The sequence below is a fragment of the Crocuta crocuta genome, unplaced genomic scaffold, assembly GCF_008692635.1.
Source record: "Crocuta crocuta isolate KB4526 unplaced genomic scaffold, BGI_CrCroc_1.0 scaffold549, whole genome shotgun sequence".
Taxonomy (NCBI): domain Eukaryota; kingdom Metazoa; phylum Chordata; class Mammalia; order Carnivora; family Hyaenidae; genus Crocuta; species Crocuta crocuta.
This window is the reverse complement of record NW_027529169.1, coordinates 225780-250583: the sequence shown is the minus strand read 5'-3', so window position 1 is coordinate 250583 and position 24804 is coordinate 225780. Positions and strand designations below refer to the sequence as shown.

Here is a 24804-nt window from a genome sequence, read left to right as displayed (position 1 = left end):
AGACAGGAGGTGTCAGAGGTGTTAAGCATTGTTATCTAGGTCATTAGGAACATCAGCAGTGGACTAGAGGTCTCTACTTTTTTTTTTTTTTTTTAAGTTTGTTTGTTTATGTACATCTGTATGTAATCTCTACACCCAGCATGGGGCTCAGTGAACTCAAGATCCACCTGGAGATCAAAACCATGCTCTTACTACTGAGCCAGCCAGGAAGCTTCTACTCTTCTAATCATGTCCTGTGCTATTTTCTCTTCTGTTATAGAAGTACACAGTTTTGGTGGCTATGTTTCTTGGTTATTACTAAAACTCCTTTTCCTTGCTAAGCCTCTTATTTAGGTTTGGCTCTCCTTAAGCAGGCTACTTATTTGTATTTGATGTTTCACCTAGATTTGAGACATGCTACTTAATCTTCTTGGATATGTTGGTATAGGGTTTCTCCTCTTACTCTTTCTTTCTAGACATCTCTATAAGGTTAGTTGTTGGTGTTTTGTTTTGTTTTTTAGATTAAAACATAAGTGCCTGGCATCTTACCTGAAGACTTTTGTACCTTGATCAGATCCTGTGTTGCTGTGGTGTAATACCTTATTTCAGTTTCTACTAAAACCCTCCTGGTTTTGTGATTAATAGGAAGGTAATGGTTTGACTTCCTTCCTAACAAGAATCTCTTTCCACAGTGCCTCTTTGGTTGCTGAGTAGGCCAGGGACCTAAGTTTAGATGCTTTAAAAAAACTATACCTTAGAGAGCAAATCCAAAGTTTGCTCATTTATTGTGAATTTTGCCCCAATTTGAGACTTTGGAGAGGTGAACAAAAGGGAACACTGGTTAATCTTTTCCTTCCCTCTCTTCCCTCTCCCCTGTTCCGTTTGCCTTTCTTTTCTTTTCTTCAGGCCCTGATCTTGAGGCTAATTTTCCTCTCTTTGCTCTGTGTCTTACCTTTTTTGAAAACAGAACCATGGAAAATTAGTTGTTTGTAGCTTGAGAGAGATTATAGATTCAGTAAGGGTTTTCTACCCAAGGATGGGAAAAGTAGGAAATAGGTACAGGAATAGAGTACTGGGTCCTTCAGTAGTTTACTTTGTCTCTTCATCATCATTTTTTAAAAAATGTTTTAATGTTTATTTTTGAGAGAGAGTGTGTGAGGAGGGAAGGGGCAGAGAGAGCGAGAGATACAGAATCGGAAGCAGGCTACAGGCTCTGAGCTGTCAGCACAGAGCCTGATGTGGGGCTTGAACTCATGAGCCATGAGATCATGACCTGAGCCAAAGTTGGATGCTTAACTGAGCCATACAGGCACCCCTTGTTTCTTCATCTCCTAAAATCTTCCAGAAATGTATTCAACCTTCCCCCAGGATTGTCCTCCTGAAGCTTAATCATTCTTTTCCCCATTCAACTCACTTCCCCAAATCTTTGATACTCTTGGTTCTCTAAATGGATTTTTTAATAACCTTTTTCATCCCATTCCAGCAGCTGTTCTTACGTTGATCAGAAGTCTCTCACCTCCGAGCCTGATCACCAAATCCTTCTCTTCCTGTCTCATTGCAGTCATTCCTTGCATTCTTTTTGAGCATGAAAATTCAGGATGCCTGCCTTTTTTAATAATTCAGTCTTAACATAGTAAGTCCCTTTAAAAGCAACCAGGCTTGTAATTCTTTATCTGGGATCCAAGTACCTTTCCTTCCTATATTCCCCACTCGCCCTAGTGTAGCTGATCGAGGATCAAGATGAGTTAGCTGACGCCAGTCTTCCTTTGCCTGTCCTGAAGCTGTGACATTCTCTGCATACCTGGAAGCTCTTAATGAGGGAGTCTATAAAAGATGTGGGGGAACTACCTTTCTCAGCTGTAAATCTGTACCTTTTTATGGTTCTCTGAGAACCATGGGATCCTTCTCTTTTTTCTCTACCATGACTCCAAACTGCCCTTCCCCCTACCCCAACTCCTGGGAACTTCTGAAGATACAAGGCTAAAAGATTTGTAGTGGTGAGAGCTATAGGAAGGAAGATGTGAATAAGAACAGGACTTCTTGGGGTTGAGTTGTATTGCCATGTCTGACATGAGAAAGAGATGAAGGGATGAAAGGAACTTACATAAGGGAGAATAATTTTTTCTCTGTTCTCTTCCACGTGGGCCTCTGACAGGTAATGTCTGATTATTGAAATCCACTAAAATCTAACCTCCCTTCTTGCTATATATCCACATTCTTTTTTTTCCTTTCAAAGGGATTGAAAAATAATGGCAGGTTTCATACCTTCGCGTACCCTTTGTGCCCAAGGCGATCCCAGCTTTCTCTTTATTTCTTTTCCTGTCCTTTTCTTTCCCTGCCTTTAGTTTTTCTACTTCTCAGATTACTATTAACAGAATAGATTAGAGTGGAATATTGTGTAGCAAGTACTTAGATGTAATTCCTCATTCTACCATACTAGTTCTACTGGCTCTGAGGCTGGCCAAATCACTCCATGACTCCAGACTACCCAGTAGCAACCCTATGAAAATTGATTAGGTTATGTACTCAGCACAGTTTGCTTACCATAGTTTGCATAGTAATCATTCAGTAAGCTCTTAGTTTTACTCGGTGATTTACAGTGGAAATATTTCTTTTCCCTGAATAGGTTCCAGCCAGAGGGTAGGGAGGGAGCTGAGTAGATTCTCGTTTGTGTACATGAGTGTGTGCATCTGTGCAGGGGCTGCATATGCAGATACATGTAAGGATTCTGAGGGTGGGGAGAGGTGGGAGTCCCAATTGCTCCCTTTCTCCAGCTTAGGGGCGGGAACACTGTCCTTGTGGCCTGGGGCATTGACTTCCATGCTTCTGCCTCACTACTGATCAAAAGCTATAAATGCCACTGCTTGCTGGTTCTTTTTTTTAATGTTTTATTTATTTCTGAGAGAGAGACACAGCATGAGCAGGGGAGGGTCAGAGAGAGGAGACCCGGAATCTGAAACAGGCTCCAGGCTCTGAGCTAGCTGTCAGCACAGAGCCCGACGTGGGGCTCGAACCCACTAACCGTGAGATCATGACCTGGGCCAAAGTCAGACGCTTAACCGACTGAGCCACCCAGGTGCCCCTGCTTGCTGGTTCTTAACTTGGGGCCCTGACATCCTAAAAATGAGCCAAAGAAGAGACTAGGGTAGCTACTCATTGGGTTGGAGGTTGTTTGGGGATAAAAGTCATCTGGCAATCTCTTCTGGGTGTCCTTTCAACATAGGAAATGATGAGCAGTGGGAGAGAAAACCTATTTTTAGCTCAAGCCAAAAGCTGGGAGTAGGTGTGGATAAAGCAATTACTTGGGAAAATACGACATGTAGCACTTTTATCGTCTTTCATCCTCACTGTTGTTAGTCGGAGGTGGGGTCAGTCTACTGACAACTGACAGGACAGGAAAAACATGGTGGCACATTGAACCCATAATGGCCTTGGCCCGTATTATGGATCAGGTTGATGTGATAGGAGCTTTCCTTTGTTTTTTTTAATGTGAGTGAGGCAATATTCTTATGCTGTAGATACATGGGAGACATTTTTATGGTGGAATCAAAGACTGAGATACTGAATCATCTTGGTACATTTACAAGTTGAATGTGTTGGTTTGGTTTGTGGATTTTGGTGAAACTTTGTTGAGGAAACTTAGGATCTGGGAACTGCAGGGGAAAGGGACAGATTAGCTGGATCATCTCAAGAGAACTTTCATGTCTGTTAATGTGAGCCTGGAAGAGGGTTTTGGTAATCTTTGGGACTGTTTTGGATCAGGTTATCCACAAAAGAGTTGTTTCAGGTCCCCTCCCTTTCCCATTCTCTGCCCATCCTCCCTTGGACTATATGTCACCACCCTCATCCCAAATGCCCCTAATGTTTTTTTCTTGCTCCAAAGACTCCCACCCCACCACCCCCATCTTCTTCTTTGAGCACAAGGTTTTATCCTGTCAGATCCTCTTTTGTTCCTGGTCTCCAGTGTATAAATGTGGCGCTTGATTAGGGAGAAGAGTTCATCACTGAATTCTAAACTCTTTGACTGCTTTTATTTATTTATTTTTTTCAGGTTCAAGTGCTGGATTGTGTCATGTGACCATCCCAAAACTCAGAGCACCCTATGGCCATCCTTGCCCTCTGTCACATAACTTGAAAACTGCCAGATGGCCTTTTTGCAATGGTTCCCTCCAGGAAGCCTTGATCTCAGTGAAGAAGTCCTTTCCCGGCATTCCAGTGCCCCTGTCACCCCATACTCCTCAGTCACCCTTAACAAACAAAGGCAATCACACACACGGTGTAACAAATACACAAAGTAAATAATAATTACACTACTTACGATCAGAGGGGCACTGGCCAGGTCCACACACAACATAAAGTGGGAGAGGGGGTGCTAGTTCCCACTAGGTTGCTGGACTGTGCCCCCAAGCCTCTTTACCCCATGCCTCTTTGGGGATGAGGGGGACCAAGGAAATGAGACTTCAACTCTTAGATTTATGTTCATAAGAAAAAGACCCTCCCCCCAACAAAGGTCATTATTTGGTGGTGTTAAAGGGGCATATTCTAAGTGTCCCCCCAAGTCTAATGCTCCAGTTCTCTAGAATTTGTAGAGGGAAGTCACCTGATGTCTATTGCCCAACCCCCACCCTGTGCCAAGATCAAGAGAGAAGCATTTGATCTTGGAGGAGGCATCTTCTGTTCTTCAGTTCTCTGTTCCTCTCCTTCAACCAAAGAAATGCGAATGGTGTTGATGGTCAGGTGTATCTTGTTCTCCAAGATTGGGGTAGAAGGAAGGATGAAGAACAGGGCCAGAGAGGAGAGGCTGGGGGTTAGCGTAGCTGTTATATGGGAGGTGAGTTGAAATGCTTAACAGCCCCTGCCCATTCCTGTACCAAAACGCCACATCTCATTTTTTCACTATGGGAATGGGAAGAAGATACTAAAGCTCACCAACATCACCTTCCCAAGGGTGGCCACACACCTTTGCCCCTTCTACTATCTGGGCCAGTCAGGAGAGTCCTACTCTCGGGAAGAACAGGCCTTCCAGGTCATCTCTCCAGGCCGGGCTTTAGTTCAGTACTGTTTGCATCAGACCCATAACTGCTGGCTCTACTTAGAGCGACAGTTTTGCTGAAGGTTCTTTACCTCCCCTCCTGACATCCTCTAGGCTCTTGCCTGGAGCCAAGAGGTCTGTGGTGAGGTATGGATAGGGTGTGGATCAGGAGAATCCCAACTCCTTGGCTTCAGGCACACTGTCCAGCTGGGAGGCAGAGGGGAACTTGTACTCTGAAGCCTGTGACTCCTCTAAGCCTCACATCTCTTCACCACTACTCTGGTGCCCTGGTTATCTGTCCCACAGCGAGAGGTATTTTATGTCCATAAAGTGCCCGTGGTAAGTGCTCAGAATTCATCTCTTGGCTGTGGCGGGTGCTGCTATTTCTCATTCCATCGAGGGGAAGAAACTGAGGCACAGTGAGTCCAGAGGATGGTGGGTCAGGATTATGGGAGGAATGAATAGGCCCAGCTAGTCACTTGAAGTGGCAACAAGTCCTTGCCTATTTCCTAGCCTTCCAAACCAGGGAGTCTCCATCCTTCTAATCCTCCGCTCTAATTGGCCTTGTCAGATGCTTTTCCCTTCCCCATTGTATTGTCCCCTCCCTGCTGCCAGGTACTGCTAGATTCCAAAAATAAAAGATAAAAATAATTATAGACACTCTGCTCCCTTGTTCTCCCCCCTTCCACCCTGAGCTTTGGGTTTGGAGGAACTAAAATGTCCCCCCTCCGGAATCCCTTCCATCTTGGTCTGCTGGCTCTATTCCCCAGCCCAGAGCAGTGATTTGGATTCAAATGCCCTGTAACCTTCAACCTTCTTACTACTCATTTCTTGACTCCTCCTAACCCTTCCCAGACCTGGGACTCTGGGATCTCTATACTCTTTTTATTGACCTGAAGATAGAGGCTGGGAGTAGGGATATTCCACAGGCTCTTTGGTCTCTCTCTTGGCTGGGGGGAATTTGGGCATATGTGGGTCACACCCTCCGGCTAAATAACTCAGGACTATGAGGGTGGATCTGAGGGTTAGTTTAGTGGCTCTCATACAGATCCTGAATGTTGAGGGTGCTCCCCTCCCCTTTACCCCACCCCCAGCTCCTAAACTCTAACCTCTTACCAGTTTCCATGACTGCTGGAATTCATTCGACCCATTTGGCTCAGGAAGGTTAAGTTGGGTGATGATGGGTTGGAAACTTCCATATGTTAGCCCTCTTGCCCTCTACACCCATTCCCAACCCTGGAGGCTTTATACAAGTGCTTAAGTAGGTGGGTACTGAGGGAGAACAGTGGGTGGGTAGGTGGGTAATAAGGGAGAAATGGGGCACAGTGGGCAGGGGCCCTTCTATTTCAGTAAAGCCAAATACCAAAAAATGAAAAGTCACAATAAATAAATAAATAAAATTCCAAAATCCTTACTTTGGCCCCTGCCCTCACTTCCCTTTCCCTGGCCACTGCTGGAGGGAGAAAGGGAAGAAGCTAAGAATGGATTTTTTATTTCCTCCTACGGAGAATGGTAGTCAGGGGATCTCCCCAAACCATACCAAGCCCCTCACCTTGCCAGTGGAAGAAAGGAGGCTGGGTGTGGGGCTTTCTCCTATTCCATTTCAGCCTCTTTCTCACCTTTTATCTCTGCCTGGTCTCTGTCTCTTCTGCCTCTCTCTCCCTTTACCTTCTCACTGCTGCTCTTTTTGTTCCTCTGTCTCTATCCCTCTGCTCTACCTCTGTCTCTACGTCTCTCTTTCTTCTTGCCAAACCTTCTCACCTGCAAACCTCAAACACTCCCCACCTGACCATGCCCCCTCTTCCCCCGTCCCCCAAACCCCTCACCCATTAATCCCCACCTGCCTCCCTCTGTTGTATTGCACACTGCTTGGGCAGGGAACAAGGTGTGATGTTCATGGGAAGAGGTGGAGGGAGCTCTAGGGCCTGGGGGTATGGGGGTCAGGGCTGGGGGTCTAGGGGTAGGGTCTATGGGGGAGGCATCCTCTGTCCCCCACCTTAGGAGCAGCCACAGCGATCCACCACCATGCCAGGGATCTTGCCGTAGATAATCTGCTGCTTGTCATTGAAGTAGAGCATGTTGATTGGGGACATCTTGGTGGGAGTACAGCAGGGCCCAGCAGAGCCTCTTGGATTAGCCTGTTGCACCAAGTGGGTGTGCGGATATTTTTGCATGAACATGTACTCGCACTGGCCGGAGCAGTAGTTGGCCTTGTATCGTTTAGGCGCGATGATCCAGTCCCAGCCAAAAGCCTCAAAGTCCACTGTGAGGGGGTATCGGCAGCAGCGGGACTCACTCGAGTGCTCATCGCAGTCCAGGCCCAGGTTCCGCCGGGACCGTTTTGTGTTCTCTAGGACCCGAAGCTCCATAAAAGGATGCTGGGGGTGAGGGAGAGGAGAAAGAGTTGTGATAGAGCCCTAAAGAGCTCCTCCTCCTCCCTTTCCTTTCTCACCTGCCCTTCAACAGGGACATCAGAACAGAGACCATCCATTCCTTTGCTCCCATACCCCGTGTATCTTCTACCCTCTTTCCTTGAAAACTAGCTATCTGTCCTTCAGCTCACTTCTCGAATTCCCCCTCACCTGGCAATCTGAACCTGATCAGCCCCTTGGCCCCAGGCCTCATCAACAGCCCGTTTTTTGTGTTCTCTTGGGTCTCCCATTAACTCACACCTTCACCCCAAATCTACTTTTCAGCCGTTGCCTGGCTTGTATCTGAAAAATGATGGCTGCCACTCCCCACCCAGTCCCCCAAAACTGCTCCTCTAGAATCAGCTCCTGGCCCAAGAGAAATAATGTTGGTCCCCAGCCCTTCTCATCACTGGTCTACCTTTTTCCAACATCCCACCTCCTCAGGGCCAGGCTACACATATGTGACACCATCTCAGGCTCCCTGCTCACCAGCCCCTCAGCTCCCGGCCCCAGGGAGGTGACAGCCAGGTCTGTGCCACTGGGATCAAAGGCGTTGATCTCGATGCCCCAGTTGCTCTGTGGCTGGCGGAACCAGCTGTGTAGCACTTGCTTGAAGTCGATGCTCTGCCAGTGGCCTGAGCGTGAGTGCAGCTCAATCTTGAGTGAGCGGATACGGATGTGACGCCGGCCTCCGCCCCCTCCCCCTGCAGTCCCTTCCCCAGTTAGGGGCTTCAGTCGCAAGATCTGCAGGTAGACTGTGGCTGGGCGGGGCACAGGCCGTAGATACACCCACAGCTGGGCCTTCAGTACCTTTGTGAACATCACCTTGGGGCTGAAGTGGAAATGGCAGCATAGAGGGCTACCATCTGTCTGCACCGCAGGATCCGCTGATAAGAGAGAAGGGGGCACAGCATCAGCAAAGGGTTATTCGTGAAGGGCGTCAGCAGCCCTGGGTGGCACTGACAACTTGGAAAACTCCGCCTGAGTTGTCCAGTTCTTTACCTTTCTCTATGTTTGTCTTGTTGATCACTATGTCACTGGTATTCAGAACAGTGCCTCCTTTCTTTCCCTATAGGATGTCTCTGCATCCATTTGCCCCAGTACATAGGATCCCCAGTACCAGAAAGCCCGCACAGATAGCTATCAGGGATATCCCCTTCCACCTGCAGCCAGCCTTCCATTCCTCCAACTTTCCACTCACCCGCCCCATCCCCCCACCCCAGCATGTAGTGCTCCAAATTTTTCTGAACTTTTGATGCTCTTTTGAGCCAAACCTCATATCACACCTGCTGTCCTCAGGTCACCTTGCCCCATTTCCGCTCTGTGTTGTATGGTGGCCAGGTGGAGCCTGGCACAGCCCCTACCCCCAACCAGATGGCCTCAAGAGTGGATAACCAGGATCCAGATAGGGAACAGGAACTAAATGTATTCCATGAAGTAAACCAGAATTCAGATCTAGGCTTCTTGTACCATTCCTGTTAGAATACTCAGAACAACGGAGCTACTCAAACACTTCCTGTGCATCTGACTCTCCAATCCCTTGAACCTGAGAACAAGCTTCCTCAGCTGCTTCCTCCTTGTCATCACCGTTACTGCCTCAACTTTTGAGGAAGGGAAAAACGACCTCCATGTTGTTTAATTCTACTGCCCAAAGCATCAGCAATAATATTCAACACATCAGATCAACTGGAATCAGTCTTCTTTTCTCCCCTGAGTTTCCTTTGGTTCTCAGTCCAGGGCCAGTATGTCTTGACAAAGGTTTACCATCTCAACTTTACATTTTGGCCCATTACCGCTTATTCTGGACTATAAATGGATCCTTCTTGGGTCTAATGGCTGATCCTCAGCATCTGCCTCTGCTTGCATTTCAGCTCCTCTCAGTTCCCCTTTCTAATCTCTTAAGTCAGTTGCAAATGCCCTAAATCATGTTTCCATTAGACAAGAATATCCATTCTCTTTCTAAACAGACTGAGAGAAAAAGAGTCGGGGATGGGTGTCCAGAGCTATGTAAGTACGACCAGGAAGTCCAGGGCCTCACGTATCATGCCCAGCTCTTGAGTTCTGCGTAATGGAGGACTTAGCATCTGTTGTCTCCCGTCAGCACTGCCCCTACCTCCACCCCAGGAGAAGGAGGGTCCTCCAGGTGAAGTGAGGAGGAAAATGTTCAATGATCTTCATATATTCAGGAATGAGACACAAAGCTCCAGTGGTAGCTTCCTTCCCCTTGGTTCTGCTCTGAGGTCCGAGGGCACTGGTGGTCCTCCCAGCTATCCTCCTGCTGGAGCTGTAGTGCCAGCACACGACGGAGGTTCTGGGAGCAGAGATTCAGAGAGTAGCTGGGGCACGGAGGCTGTTGGTGAGATGGGGCTACTATGCCTGATTTCATAAGGTTGTCTTCTTTTCCCACCAGTCTTCACTATTAATCTCCGTGGGGGTGGACGCTTGTCAATATTGTGTCTGTTTTGCTCCCCGTTGTAGCTTCGATGCCTCCCATAACACCAAGCAGTGTTCAACAAATGCACGCTGAACGAACTCCCTAAGCTCCAAATCTCGAATTCTCCAGGCAAGGGCCTAAAAGTTCTTCCCGGCATCTAAACACTATTCTTTGACTACAATCAAAGTGTGTTTGATCACTGCTTGACTCCTCATTAACCTGTATCTGACCTTACCCACCAAACTTCTCAGTGATACAGATAATAATTCTTGTTTCACAGAAGCGCTCCGCATTAAATAAAGGATGAAAATAGTAGTAGCTGCTCAAGAAGCGCTGGTTTATTGTTAGTTCTGTAAGCCCTAAACATACTGCCCTACCTAAGCTGACCCAAGGTTCGGAGATGGAGGATTGGGCACCAGGGCCCCATCCCTCTAAGGCTTTCTTCAGACAGAGTCCCCTAGGGACTTCAGATAGACACCCCAGGGAGTCACCGTCCCCTCCTCCCCCCAGTGGATGTGGGGACAACTGGTACTACCAGAGGACTGGGCCAAGATGGATGGAGAAAGAAGAGGCAAAGAGGAAGAGACAGGAGAAGGAATAAGCTTGGGATCTGAAGAACACTGGCAGAGGAGGGGGAATGCGAAAGGAGTAGGTGGAGGCTAAAAAGTGAAAGGAGGAAGGTAGTGAGCCCAGTGGGGTAAAGAGAAAGGATAGAAGGATACAGAAAGGGGAACAAAGGAGAAGCAGGTAGTGCCACAGAGGGAAACAAGAGGCTTGAGAGAGTCCCCAACGCACACATAGGCCCAGCTCCCAAGGGGAGGGGAAGGAGCCACATCTGTGTTGGATTGATCGGGTTGATGGCAGGCAGCAGGTCAGGTTTAGTAGGCGGTGCTGGTCTGGAGAGAGGTCATTGCACTATTTTCAGCAAAAGCCCAACCCCCTCCCAGCTCACCACCTCCTCCTCCACCACCACCCCCCCAGCCCCTTCCACACTCCCCATACCCAGGCTGGAAGGCCTAGGGGCAGGAGGTTGGGCCGAGAGGGCAGGGGCCTCTTGGTGTCTGAGAGCAGAGAGAAACTGAGGGGCTGGGCTTGGCTCCCAGAAGGGCAAGGGGGCTGGGTTCCCAGGATGAAGGCTGGGGTGGGAGAGCCTGAGAGGGTGGAGGGAACTAGGGCAGGCACTGCAGCCTAGGAGAGGAGGGGGCGGGGGTCCAGGGCTGAGGGCTGGGGGAGGGGAGGAAGGGGGAGGGGAGCGGAGGCCATCTCTGCTGACAAACACCTCCCCCGATTAGCAGAGCACAAGTCTCTTATTAAAGCGGGTCCCTGGGGATTAGACTATAAAAGTCTCTTTTTCCTTTTCCCCTCTCTCCCTCCCTTCCCCTCCGCTCCCCCTCCCTCTCTTTAAGAGCTCAGCTTTGCTCTTAAAGGGGACGTACAATACCTGGCTGGAGACCTAGTTCCCTAGTTATCCTTAAGTGGAAAGAGGGCGGGAGTTCGGGTAGAACCCCACCTACTGGTGTTCTTCCCTGCTTCCCCCCACCCCAGCCTAACCTGCCCTTCCCGATCCACGCACGTAGAGTGTCTTCACTTCCTGCACTCCCATTACCAAGACTAAATCTGGGCTCCTGCCTGTTGGTTAAGAGATGCTAAGGATGGAAAGAGGCAAGGGAAAGGTCAATCACCCATTCTGAAACTCCTTACACACACTATACCACAGCAACCAGAATACCTTTTCCCTCTGTACCCTTCACCTTCTTCCAGCAAACTCTTTTTCAGAATTCCTCTACAACTGTTTCCTAGAATCCCCGCCCCCACCCCTGCCTTCAGTCAATCTTAGGCTGACCCTAGCTTCTGTAAAGCAGAAACCTTAAAAACACACGGGAGACTGAGGAATCCGGACCGATCCCAGGCTCTCTTTACCACCACCACCACCACCCTCCTCAGCAAGTTTCCTAGTCATTTATTTGGGTTTTCTTTTCTTTCTGGCCTGGCCAAGTATTGTGGAGTTAGGGTCTGCGGAAAGACTAGTGGCAGTATGAGGCACTCAGCCTCCCAGAAGCGCACCTGGGTTCCTGTGCCTCTCCCATGGGGTGGGCCACTAGGACTGCACCTCAGCCCCCAGCTTTTTATGACCCATCTGCCAATAAACCAGTCCCCCCCCTTCTGTTCAGAACCATAAAACCAAACTGTGCAGTGGGGGGAGTGACTTTGCCAAACCACTAGGGAATAAGGGAGGGCTTGGTTCCCTGGAGTTGGAGCGGGGAAGGGGCGAAGGGNTGGCCTGGATTTTCCAGGCCATAAAATTTCAAAGCAGCTCAAGTCTATTAACATGTTCATCTTCCGTTTGGCCAGGGGCTTGAATGCCTGGGTTCCCCCCTCCCTCCTTGTCTATTTCTTTTTCTCCCTAGGTCTCCCTCTCTCTTCTCAAGTCCGGTTTCTAGTAGGGGCGGGTGAATACGGAAAGGAACGATAAGCTTTGAGTAGCCAAAAGGGTGCCCTTAGCCCTAGCGCAATGGAGTTGAGTTCTCTGAGCTCGGTCAGTACCGAGAAGGCACAGCATTTCCAGCCCCTGGGGAGACCGGGTGTCAGAAGGGCTCTGGGTGAAATGAGTGCCAGCTGGGCTGCCGGGAGAGACAGAGGGCTCTGGGACCTCACTCCTGCTGGAGGGAGAAGAGCACTCAGGTCTCCTGCAGCCCAAGTGGGCGCGTTGCGGAGCCAGGGGTGGAAGGGGTGTAGAGTTGGTGCCAAGGCCACTGGGACGCAGAGAGCACCGCAGCCCGCTAGGGACTGCGGGGGTCCCGAAGCGTCCCGGTTCGGTTCTCCAGCCTCTCCACCATCGCCCCTCAGGACTGAGCTGCTGCCCTTCCACTCCGCTGCGAATGGGCCCCGGCTCCCCCAGGCTCCCCGCAACACGGGTCTTTTTCTCACGCACGGGGTGGAAGGCGGTACTCGTAACCCTCTCGGTTCGCCCTCCCACCTCAGGGAACGGAGTGTGCACACGACTCCGCAGCCCATCTCCACCGCTCGAAAAACTTCTACGGAGCAGCCCCCGCCCCCCAATCAGTCAAGTTTTCGCAGAAAAGGCTTCTGGGCCAGAGCAGCCGCGAGCGCCCCGCTTCAGAGCCGGAGGCGCTCACTTTCCCGGAGCCCGAGCCGGCACCCCACTGCTCGCGCCCCGCCGCCCACTTACTCTCCTGAGCCATGCTAATGACAGTCTCGGTGGTGGCGTGGTACTCGTCCTCCTCCAGGAAGTCCTCGGGCTGCAGCGCGTCGCCCTGGAAGTCGTGTAGGTCCAGGATCTGCTGTAGCGGCGGCGCCTTGGGGAGCAGCTGCTTCACCACCTCGCGGCTGATGTTGGGCGCCTCCTTGAGCCGCAGTNCCGGAGAGAGCCGAGGAAAAGAGAGAGAGGGAGGGAGAGAGAGAGAGAGAGAGCGAGAGCGAGCGAGGGCCCAGAGAGAGATGAAGAGACAGAGATACTGGGGTGAGGGAGAGGAAAGGAGAGATAGAGAAAGTCAGACTCAAAGAGACCAAGGAGAGACAGAAAGATAAAGGGGTAGGAGACAGATCAGAGACAGAGATAAGAGCAGCAGCAAGAGGAAAGAGAGAGACAAAGGGGAGGATAAGAGTCAGAGGGGAGAAGACAGAGAGAGGAGAGACTTAGCTAGAGAGACAGAGATAGAGAAGGAAAGAGACTGCTAGAACTGGAGGGACAGTTAGAGGGGGAGAATCAGGGACAAAGCAGGTGAGAGAGACCAGAGAGAGGAGAGAAGTATGGCCAGACAGAGGGAAGAGATGGAGGTCTATGGAGCCAGACCACAAGAGGTCAGAGATGCAGAGAGATGGGAACAGGGGCAGAGGAACTGATGAGACAGAGACCAGAGCCCTGGGAAAGAAGGCGAGGGAGAAACATCTAGAGACGGAGGCTTGGGAGATGCCAAGGGAACCGGTGAGGAGGCAGGCACAGACGATCGGTGGGAGAAGGCAGAGATGAGAAGACAGAGACTCCCGAGGGAAGGAGAGACAGCACAGTGACAGGGTCAGCCTTGGTTGGAGTATGGAGAGCCCAAGGAGGAAGAGGTGGAGAATTTGAACCCAGAGGGCCCCAGCTACCAGAGGTAGCCCAGAGAAAATGTTTACAGAAGCCACGGAGGGCAGCATCAGGCTGGGCTCACTTGGGGCTCAGAACAGTGAAATGCAAGGAAGGAACATGGGGGTTAGCAAGGAAGACTAGGAGAGAAAGGGCCCAGGGATGATCTGAGCAGGTGGGGAGGTGGTGGGAAGCCCTGACACAAGAGGGAGTCTTAGAGCTGGGAAGAGTGTGGGCCTGAAATTGAGGCCTGAGAGGGATAAAGGAGTCAGCAGGCTGGAAAAGACAGGAACTATGGACCACTGGGGACCACTGGGGGAGGAGTAGAGGAAGCAGGCGTGAGACCACTTGCTTGCAGCAGAGGAACCTGGAACTCTGAATCCCTAACTACACTGTTGCATCGGCAGGGTCTTAGAAGTCTAAGAAGGCTCTTGTAATGGCAGAGAATGAGAGACAGAGGTCTGCCCTCAGATGTCTTGAGTTGGAGACAGCAAGTTGCAAACGGAGAAACCTAGATGCGGGACCAGCCCTAGCTTGCAGGTGTGACCCTGGGTGTAGCCAGACGGTAGAGCGGAAGAGAGCTAAAATGCTCCTGAGGTGCTTTGCTTCTGGCTCTGGATTCTTCTTCCGAGTCCTCAGTTTGCCCACGCGTATTTCTGGAGTCCAAAGTCCTGGAGGTCAATAGACAACCAATAGATCAAAAATGTTTGAAGGGATCAGGTCTTGCTCTTTTTATGGTACACACAATGTTTTTTTGAGTAATGAGATGATCATTATTGGGCTTCTCAGGTAGAAAAAAGAGACACTCATTTCCTCTCTGGATTAGAGCCCAAGAGAATGTCTTGAAATGGAACACTAGTCATAAAGACCAACTTGGGCTGGGAGCTGGAGTGAAATGAGGGAAGAAACTGGAGGTCCAGGTGTGAGGTAGGAAAGTTGGGCAGGGATCAGGAGGACGAAGCTGGGGAGCTTTGAAGAGATGAACCATGTCCATGGAGAACAGGAACTCAGACTGGAACAGAATGGGATAACTTAGACAGCTTGTTCTCTCTCTTGCTTTGGACCAAGACATGGGCATCTCAGCATTTCATCAAGTTTCCTCATCTATAAAATGAAGATCACGGGGCGCCTGGGTGGCTTAGTCGGTTAAGCGTCCAACTTTCGCTTAGGTCATGATCTCGAGGTTCGAGGTTCGTGGGTTCGAGCCCCACGTCGGGCTCTGTGCTGACTGCCAGCTCAGAGCCTGGAGCCTGTTTCAGTCTGTGACTCCCTCTCTCTCTGACCCTCCCCTGCTCATGCTCTCTCTCTCTCTCCTAGAAATAAATAAAACATTTAAAAAAAAAATAAAAATAAAATGAAGATCACATCATCTCTCCTCAACAAGTTGTGAGGATTACATAGTAATCAATCAATCAATCAATCAATAATGGCCTTCATTGGCTCCTTCTTCTTCATGATTCTTTCCTTTCTGATCTCTTAGAGCAGTGATTGCCTTTGTGACATATTCTGGCATAGCCTGTTCTCCAAAATGTTTCTTTGAGGTAATTTCCTCAGCAAAACTCCTTGAGAGCAGAGGTGATATCAACCCCCTTCCCCTTCCTTGGAGGAAGCTGCCTAGCCTTCACTCCCTCACCAAGCATGTTTCTAATGGTAGGTCTTTGAGAGGTGCAAAGATAAATGACTCAGCCCCTTTCCTCAGAAAACATCTAGATTGTACAGGAGACTAGGTAAACAGTACCGGGCAAAACTCCAAGACAGATGCCTCCTTGATATTTCTACCTGGATGTCCCAAGGTACCTCAAATATCATGAGTTAAATTTGATAAATAGAGAACTCCTTCTCTCCCCTGAAAACATGCCCCCATCTTGCTGAGGCACATTTTCACTTTACTGAATGACAATCATCAGGCTAGAAACCTGGAGCTAGACTTCACCTTCTTTCTCTTGATCGACTCTGAATCTTTGCATAAATTGTTTCCTCTTCTTAGAAGAACAGCTCCCCCTTCTATCCCCACTCCTCAGTCTCTTGGCCAAACTTATTCTTTCTTCAAGTCGCAGTATAAAGATTTTAGACGTGTCTTCCAGAAGTCCATTCCTGACTCTAAAGCCTAGAGTAGATGCTCTCCCTAGCTACACCTGCACCATTCTGTGTGGTATGGAGGTTATTTTCACATAGCTTCTAGACTAGAACTAGGCTGCCTGGGTTCAAGGTTCAGCCCTCCTGCTTACCTGGCTGTGTGAACTTGGCTCTTTATGCTCCTCTGTAAGATGGGGATAACAATATTCTACCTATTCCATAAAGTTATGAGGATTAACTGCCTAACACAGAATTCTTTTTTTCCCCATCTGACACACAATTCTGAATGAGTTAACTAGTCATTACTATTACCCTACCCCAATTTATCACCCTTACACTGTGAGGGGGACCAAAGGCCGCAGGAAATTTTTCCACCGAAGAATTCCTTAGCTCCTCTGAGCGAAGATTGAATGAACCCCGCTAACTGGATCTGGTCAGAGCTGGGTTGGGGGAAGAGAGAACTGGGTATTTATGGCCATGAGGAGTTATGAGTGTCTGCCAAATGCCAGAGAGCAAGAGTCGGGAACAACTTGTGAGACTGAAGATTTCCACCTCCTGGCTTCTTCCCTACCGGTTCCAGGACTGAATACAATGCGTGGGCAAGACTGCCATCTGGTGGTAGAATCTGGAATTTTAGCTCCTTGGAGGTGGGACTAGAACTGCTGTTTTGCTTTGCATACTTTGCATATTTTCACTTTAGATTTCTAGCCCAGGAGTTCTGTATCATAATGCATTACGCCTTGTTTCTTTCTCCAGCCCCTCCTGCATCTTGTCTCTATCCTCAGTTCCCTCAGGCTTGGTTACTGTCGGGTTCCCCTGAGCTGCAGGAACTAACCCCTGGGAGGTCTCTTTCAGGAGCTTCAGACTTCCAACTGCCCAGGACCCAGTCCCCGGGAGGGCGCCCTGCAGGCTTCACGGAAAAGCTCCTGGGAGAGAGGATCTGGACATTTAGATCTTTTCTCATCCCCAAACAGGCTAACCGGGGTTTGGGGCCCCGCCCACTGTCCTGGTCTCCCTGGCAACTGTCTTCCTGCTAGGGGTGCCCCTCACTGGCGTTACCCAGGCAACCTTCAAGGCCCGCCTCCTTCAAGGTCCTGACTGGTTCACCGCAAATGTGGGTCGGGGCCTAAGCGAAGGCTTGAGGTTGGAAGGCGGCGAGCTGCCGGGAGAGAAGCAGGAAGTGTCCCAGGGGGAGGGGGGAGGTTTCTGGAGCTACGGGAGGAGAAAGGCGCCCGGTTGAGGGTCTGTTCCATCCTCACGAAGAGGAACTGCAGGTCTTGGGAGCCGGTCACCAGGGTTCAAACCAGAGACACCTGGGCCACTCTCGGAGCCGGAGACACCGAACTGCGGAACCTCTATAGAGAGGAGGGACTCCTGATAGCGTGCACTTCTACCCCGCAGACCACCCTGCATTCCTAAACTGCCTTGTCTCTTCCAGCTGGGTCAGTGGGCAGCAACCCAGAATCCCTAATACCATCTCTTCTCACCTTTTCCCCCTAAAGGCCCTATTTTGGGGATCAGTGGCTCATTCCCTGGCACCGCAGGTCTTTTCAAGGAGGGGAGGGACTGGGGTCATCGAGAAGCTGCTGAGGGGAAGGAACTGAGGGGCTTCCCTCATAGGCTTGCTTCCCCCTTCCCCTGGCCTCCCCAGCGTGAGCCTCTGGGAATGTGGTATGGGGAGACTATTCTGGGCTGGAATGTTAGTGGAATGGACTCCACCCAGGTCTGTGCCCACAAAGCCTGAAGCCCCCAGTGAGGACCTCACTGTGTAATTACTATCCTCTTCCACACCACGTTCTAAACCCTATAATTATCCTGTGGGATCTCCTAGCAGGCCTGTTAACCTCTTTAACCCCAAGGCCCTTGAAGAGAAGTTGGAGGTCGGGAGGAGGGAGCCAGAGAGTTTGTATCTGGCTGGGAGCAGGTGGAGGTGGAGTACACCTGGGGAACTCTGAGAATCATTTGGAGTCACATCTTCCTTGGCCCACTGGTCTTCCTGAAGACACCCCTTCCCTGCCCCCTTCAGCTTCCCTTAGCGCAGGCCCAGCCCTACAGTCTCACAGGTGCACCTCTTTCCCACCGTCACTCAGTTCCCCCAGGCTTCTCCATCTTTTCCGTCTTTCTCAACAATTGCTCCCTCTCCAGGCCCAGGCCTGACATGGGGTCCTGCTGGGGACCACGGCCAAGGCTGCTCCCTTGCCCAGTTTGGCCAGCAGGAGGCACCTGCTGATCCAAGGAAAGGAGGGGTCTGAGCATAATTCCAGTTCTCCTTCTCCAGGGACTTCAAAACGCTGGTGGGTGTGCTGACCCAGGAGGTGGGCTGCCAGGTGAGGGGAGCTGGAATGTTCAGAGGGAATCCAATGTCTAGGAGAAAGCATAGGGCAGTGAAGTTCAAGGCTGTTGCCAGATGAGGTGTGTGCGTGCACGTGTGTGTAGCAATGGTGAGGGTACGCAGATGGCCAAAAGGTCTGGGTGGGGTCTGGGAATGGGAGCCAGAAATGAGAGATGTGAGGCAGGACAGACTGCTCTGGGCTCTGCCTGGCGGTGCCAGCGACCCCCACCCATTCAAACCCTGCATCCTCTCCTCACTTCTAGTGCCCTGGACTGCAAGGCCACATCCACGGGGAGGAGTCTACCGAGTGAGCAGGTTGAGTGAATGCTCCCCAAGGCCATCAGTGCTCTCTACTCCCCTCAGCCTATCATAGGTGGCTCCCAGCACCCAGAGCTTCTCTTTGGCACACCCCTCCCCACACTATTTGTTGTCTGTGCGTACAGGCTGTAATCGCCGTGATGGCAGCACTGTGTCTCTGATCTCCATAGAGTCCCTGTGCCTGGCCGGTTTAGGTTTTCAATAAATGGATGGATACATAGATGGATGAAGGAACGCCCCAAGGAACAGAAGCCTGAAGTAGCTTCCCCATCCCAGCATTGCCTCTTCTCATTGCTCCCATGTCCATATCTGCTACATCAGGGACTGGTCAGTTGTGTGGGTCTGTGAGTCTCAGGTGGAGACCACTGCCCTCCTGAGCGGGCCCTGGACCAGAACCACACAGCAACTGACCTCCTGGCCCAGGCTGTGCACCAGCAGGCTGGGGTGGCCTGCCCTGCTCACTCACCAGCTGAGCATCTGGACTGACCCCATTGGCAACAGGGAGGATCCGGGGACTGGAGCCAGGCAAGGTTGGGGAGAACGAGGGGCCAGAAGTTCGGCCCAAGGAGCAGGGAAAGGAACTGGCAAGAACTGAGGCAGGCACTGGGGATGGAACCCTGGTGGGGGAGGGGGCGCTGGGGTAGGCCCTGGGGCTTGAAATGGGGCTCTGGGCTGAGACCCAGGAGGGAAGGAGGAATGGAAGGAGGCTGAATTGTCCCTCCCAACCCTTTCCTTGGCCGCCTCAAGTCAGGTGGAGTCCAGATATTTCTCAAAGCAAAATCGTTTTCATTCCTACAAACCCCACAACAGGGTAGGATAAAGGTTTCAGGTAACAAAATGGATCCCTTTAATTTCTTCTGCAATCCTCACAACTGCCCTGTGAGGTGTGGAAGGGAGTAGTTTTCCTCTTAACAGGGAGGAAGCTGAGGCTCAGGAAGTGTGAAAGTTTGGCCAAAGTCCCCCCATTCTTGCCTGCAGCCTGTGTGGCACCAGGACCTCCGACCTCAGGGCACATGCTGGAGGTGGCCGGGGCGCACCTGAGTCTGTGTGTCTGGTACCTGCGCACCTGCGGGTGGCCCCTGCGGAGAGGATGTAGGTGACTTTGGCAGTGATGGTGTTCTCCTGGGTACTAGGGTGCTGTGACCTTGTCGTGCCAGACAGCTGGGGGAGTCAGAGAGGGCCGCCATGGTGACTCCACCAACCAGGGCATCTCTGACCTTGCCCTTGTTTTGATCTAACCCTGCAGGTCGGGAGCTGCCATCGAGCACCCACACCTCCCTTATAACCAAAGCTGGGGCCTTTGGATTTAGATCTCAGTTCCCTAATTCAGACCCAACCTCCTGACCTTAAGTTCTAGCCACCACCCTTTCTATCCTCTCTAGCGAAGGGATGGCCTTGAGGCCGATGTACCCTTCGGTTCGGTTCCTCCGTCTCTTGCCCCTCTCCTCCCCTTCCTCCTCCCCACCCTTTCCCTGGCATCTGTTTTCCCCTGTCTATTGCCTGCCCCCCGCCATGCCTCCCCTATTCTCTCCTGTATCTATGTCCCTGCTGTCCTCAACTCTTCCCTTCTCTTCCCTTCTCTCTCTCCTCTTGTCCTTCCTCGCTCCTTTCTCAGGCTCCCCACCCCCACTGGCCTTGGCAGATGGCAGCTCCTAGGTCATGGGACCTCTCCTACCAGGGCACCTACGGCTTATCCTTGAGCTGGCCCCTCCTAGTGGGGTGTAGGCAGGCGCAGGGACTACTAGGTGGAGGGGAGAAGGTATGCATGCAAGCAGGTGCTGGGCTCCCCATGTGGATCTGCGCTTCAGGAGGCCTTGGGCTCTGGGGAGGGGTGAGGGTGCCCACCCCAGCTCACCAGCCAGCAACCAGTGCCAGGAATCCAAGGAACAGCGGCAGGAGCCAGTCAGGGCAGATACATATCTGGATGGCATGTCTGGATGCCAGGCCCTTGGAGTGGGTGCTCGAAGCTCTGAAGGGCATGATGTGAGGGGCCAGGTCCCAGTTAGCTGCTTCCCAACTCAGAGGGACACTGGGCTGTATGCTGACTTTCCAGACTTCCCAGACTACAGGGTGGGCCATTTGTGTGTGTGTGTGTGTGTGTGTGTGTGTGTGTGTGTTTGTGTGTATTAAAGTATATATGACATAAAAGCTACCAGTTGAACCATTTTTAAGAGAACAGGTGAGGAGCCTGGGTGGCTCCATTGGTTAAGCAACTGACTCTTGATCTCTGCTCAGGTCATGATCTCATGGTTAGTGGGTTTGAGCTCTGTGTCGGGCTCTGTGCTGGGATTCTGTCTCCCTCTCTCTGCCCTTCTCTCTCTCAAAATAAATAAACTTGAAAAGAGTACAGTTCAGCAGCACTAAGTACATTCACTGTGGGATGCAACCATCATGGCCATCCATCTCCAGAACTTTTTCATCTTCCTAAACTGAAACCCATTGACTGCTAACTCCCCATTTCTCCTTCCCCCCAGCCCCTGGCAACCACCTTTCTACTCTCTGTCTCCATGAACTTGACTCGGTGTGGGCTTTTCTTGCCCTCCCACTACCAGCACCACACTGGCTGTTTCCAGGGGTCTCTCTGGCCCTCCCTCCTGCCATCTTCCCTCCACTATTATTCTTCTCCTGAATAATAACACTCACCTCAGCTCTACCCCTGCCCACTTGGACATCTCCATCTCCTTCCTCCCTTCTCAGGACCAGCAGGTGCTTCAGATCCTGCCCTCATACTGCTCTGGAGAAGACCACCCCATCCAATGGTCTTCTTTTGTTTCTCACCCAAGTTGACCTTTCTATACTATTTGATGCTTCTGGTCACTGTCCCGCCTCTGCTGTGAAGTTCTCTTTCTCCCAACCCCCAAAAGAGTGGAAGAACACAAGCCTTGGAACCTTCCGAGATCTGGGTTCAAATTCTAACACCAGTGATTACTGGTTTGGATATGTCATCCCCTGTCCTAGAATCTCAGTTTCCTATCTTTAAAACAAGACAAATCATAGAGATCTTGAAGGGTTTTTCTGAGGGTCAAATGAGCTAATGTGTATAATCCCAGTACTGAGCCTGGTAGCGTGTGGGGGTCCTACTCGCAGCTTCCTTTTCTTTTCAGCTCCTTTACTGGAAACTGACCCCTCCCACATGTTCCTGAAACATAAGGGTGCCCTGAAGCTCTGCCTTCATTTTCTTTTCTTGCTCTGGTTCTCACCCATCTATGAATTTAAAATCACTTTTATCTCTAGTCTGAGTACTCTCTCCTAAGTTTCACATCTCTAATTCCTAGTGGTTATCTCCCCCTGGATGCCCCTTGTGTGTGCCTCCTGCCTTGGGTGAACACCACCTCCTCCCCTGGTGCCCAGGTCTCGAAGCTCTGAATCGTCTCGGACTTTTCCCACTTACTCTCCCCTTCCACAGGTAGGCAGTCACCCAGTCCTTTATTTGCCCTCTGAAATGCCACTCAGACTTCCCTCTTGTCCAGGGTTCCAGCCTTCTTTTTCTTTTCTTTCTTTCTTTTTTTTTTAAGTAGGCTTCACCCTCACGACAGAGCCCGATGTGGGATTCGTCTTTTTTTTTTTAATGTTTATTTTTGAGAGAGAGAGAGAGAGAGAGAGAGAGACAAAGCGTGAGCAGGGGAGGGGCAGAGAGGGAGGGAAACTCCGAGCTGTCAGCACAAAGCCCAACGCGGGGCTCGAACTCACTAACCGTGAGATCATGACCTGAGTTGAAGTCGGACGCTCAAACAACTGAGCCACCCAGGTGCCCCTGTGGGATTTGAACTCACAACCCTGAGATCAAGACCTGAGTTGAGACCAAGAGTCAGATGCTTAACCGACTGAGCCACCCAGACACCCTGTGGTTCCAGCCTTCATTAACTCTCCCTTGGATGGTGGCAGTGATGTCTCAACTATCTTCTGGGCCACCTGCCATTCATTCCTCCTTATTTCAATATAGCACTAGCCCCAAGATAGTTCACCCTCTCCAAAACTTCCCACCACTCCCCACTGCCTCTAGAACATTTCCCACTGCCTTTATAATATTGGGGTGCCTGGGTGGCTCAGTCGGTAGAGGATGTGACTCTTGATCTTGGGGTCATGAGTTTGAGCCCCACTTTGGGCACAGACTTTACTTAAAAGAAAGAAACAACATACCTGACGTAGCCATCTAGGCCCTCAGTGGTCCCATCATCTAGACTCTCTGCTTTTCGCTTCATCTGTTGTTTTGTGAACTATTCCAAAACCAACATACATGGCTATGACATCACTCTTAAATATTTTAGTGTGCATCTTAAAAAAATAAAGTAATTTTCCTATATGATCATATTGTCATCATAGCTAACAAAATTATTTTTTCATGTCTAATTATCAGTCCATATTCAAACTCTCCCAGTTGTTCTCAAAAGGTCTTTGACAGTTCGTTTGTTCAGACAAAGATTTAACCAAGGACTAAGCGTTATACTTGGTTATTATGTGTCTAAAGTTTCTCAATCTTGACTTCAGACCACTTTCCCGTCCTTTTTTCACCACATCCTTCCCGAACCCTTTGAGCTAGCCAACCCCAGCCTGCCGTGGACTTTTAAAACTACTCCTTTTTTATACTTGGCTCTTTCCTTGTCCCTGGAACGGAGAGCTTCCTTCTTTATCCTCTAAAGTGTTCTCAGAGAGTACCACCCACCTTTGTGATACAAAATCTGAAATCTCTTATTTTTCCTCTGGGGCAGAGACACCACCTGCCCCGCCCTCTGATCTTGTCCACCTACCACCAGGGGTTTCTGTCTCTGCTCAGTGTGGACTTGGCTCTGTCTGCTGGCTGGAGGTCGCGGTCACTGTCTTCCTGCCCTTGTCTGCCCCTCCATCTCCTGTGCATAGCACATGCCTGGCATCTAGTGGCAGCACAATAAACAGATGAATACTTCCCCCCACCCCCCAGCATCTTTGGTCCTCTTCCGCTGCCTGCCTACTGTGATAACTGGGGAGCAAGGTCCAGAATGGGCTTGGTGTGCCTTGCTGGAAGGCTGTGATCCTGGAAACTGGTTCTCAGCCCAGCCCAGATCTCCTTCCTTTTGCTGTTAACAGTTTCTTTTCTTCTTTGTGTACACATACTAAGACTCAGGAAGTGGTTCTTAAGTCGGAACCATGAGAACCCAGGGCATGGGGCCCAGGCTGGGGGAGAGTGGAGTAATGTCTGGTTCTGTCCTTGGCCAGTTCACACAGCTCCTTCTGGGGCCCACCATGGCACACAATGGAGGGGGGCAGCTGGAGGCCGCCACCTCCCCTTCCAGCCCTCATCTGGCTTTGTCCCTTGGGATGCAAAGTGCTGCCTGCTGGTGTGGGATGGGAGATGCCTCGCCTGCCTTGCGGCCCTCCCCCAGCCCTCCACCTGATAAGAAGCTGAGCCAGCAGTGGTGGGAGCACAGCCCTTGTCAACCCAACCCCATGACTCTGACGTGTCATGATTGACTGGCTTCCTTCCGTGCTTAGCCCACTACTCGGAGCCCCAGAAAATGGAGAAAGGGACTAACAGAAGGGGGACAGGAATACCCACTCTAGAGTGTTGGGGGACTCCCAGGATGTGAGGCCAGGGACTTTCTGTGTTTATTCTGACCCCACCCGATCCCAGGGATCTAACAGCGCCCTCTGCCGACTCGGGGGTGGGGGTGGGGGCTTCAACACAGATGGAGCCAGAGGAAGGTGGGCTCCGGGTGAAGGATGAGGCGGCCTCTTGAAGACCATCTCGTCACCTTGCCTCAGCTCCGTCGCCCCAGCCTGGGCGCTCAGAGGGTAACTCCGGGCCGCTTATCCCTGCTTGGCTGGCACACGCTTCCTCCGCTTCCCTGAACCAGAGACAACCAGCCGCCGCTCGGTCCCGCTCTCCCAGTCCGAGGTGGTATGGGGACTGGGACGCCAGAAGGGCCCCAGGCACCCTGAGGTCCTGTCCTCGGTGGCCTTTCTTCGCGAAAGAGGTGGGCGACGCCTTCTGGGTAGGGGCCACATGGCCTTGGCCGGGCGGGGGGCTCGGCCCTCCCCTCGCCGGCCGGGTGACTCAGGCCGCAGCTGTTCCCGCGTCACATGAGGGAGGCAGGCGGCCACTGGGCGGGGGAGGCGGCGGGGGAGGGGGATGTGGCTGGGGGCCGGGGCGGGGCGGCG

At 51.1% G+C, this 24804-nt stretch overlaps 1 protein-coding gene across 1 annotated transcript; it reads right to left on the bottom strand.

Moving 5' to 3' along the window:
- Positions 1-3988: 3988 nt before the first annotated feature.
- Positions 3989-13242, bottom strand: GDF11 (growth differentiation factor 11; the record flags this gene model as incomplete). Its single annotated transcript, XM_077757419.1, has 3 exons — positions 3989-7389; positions 7912-8309; positions 13047-13242. Coding segments are annotated over 3 exons (975 nt in total), but the record flags the coding sequence as incomplete, so codon positions are not given.
- Between the last annotated feature and the right edge of the window lie 11562 nt (positions 13243-24804).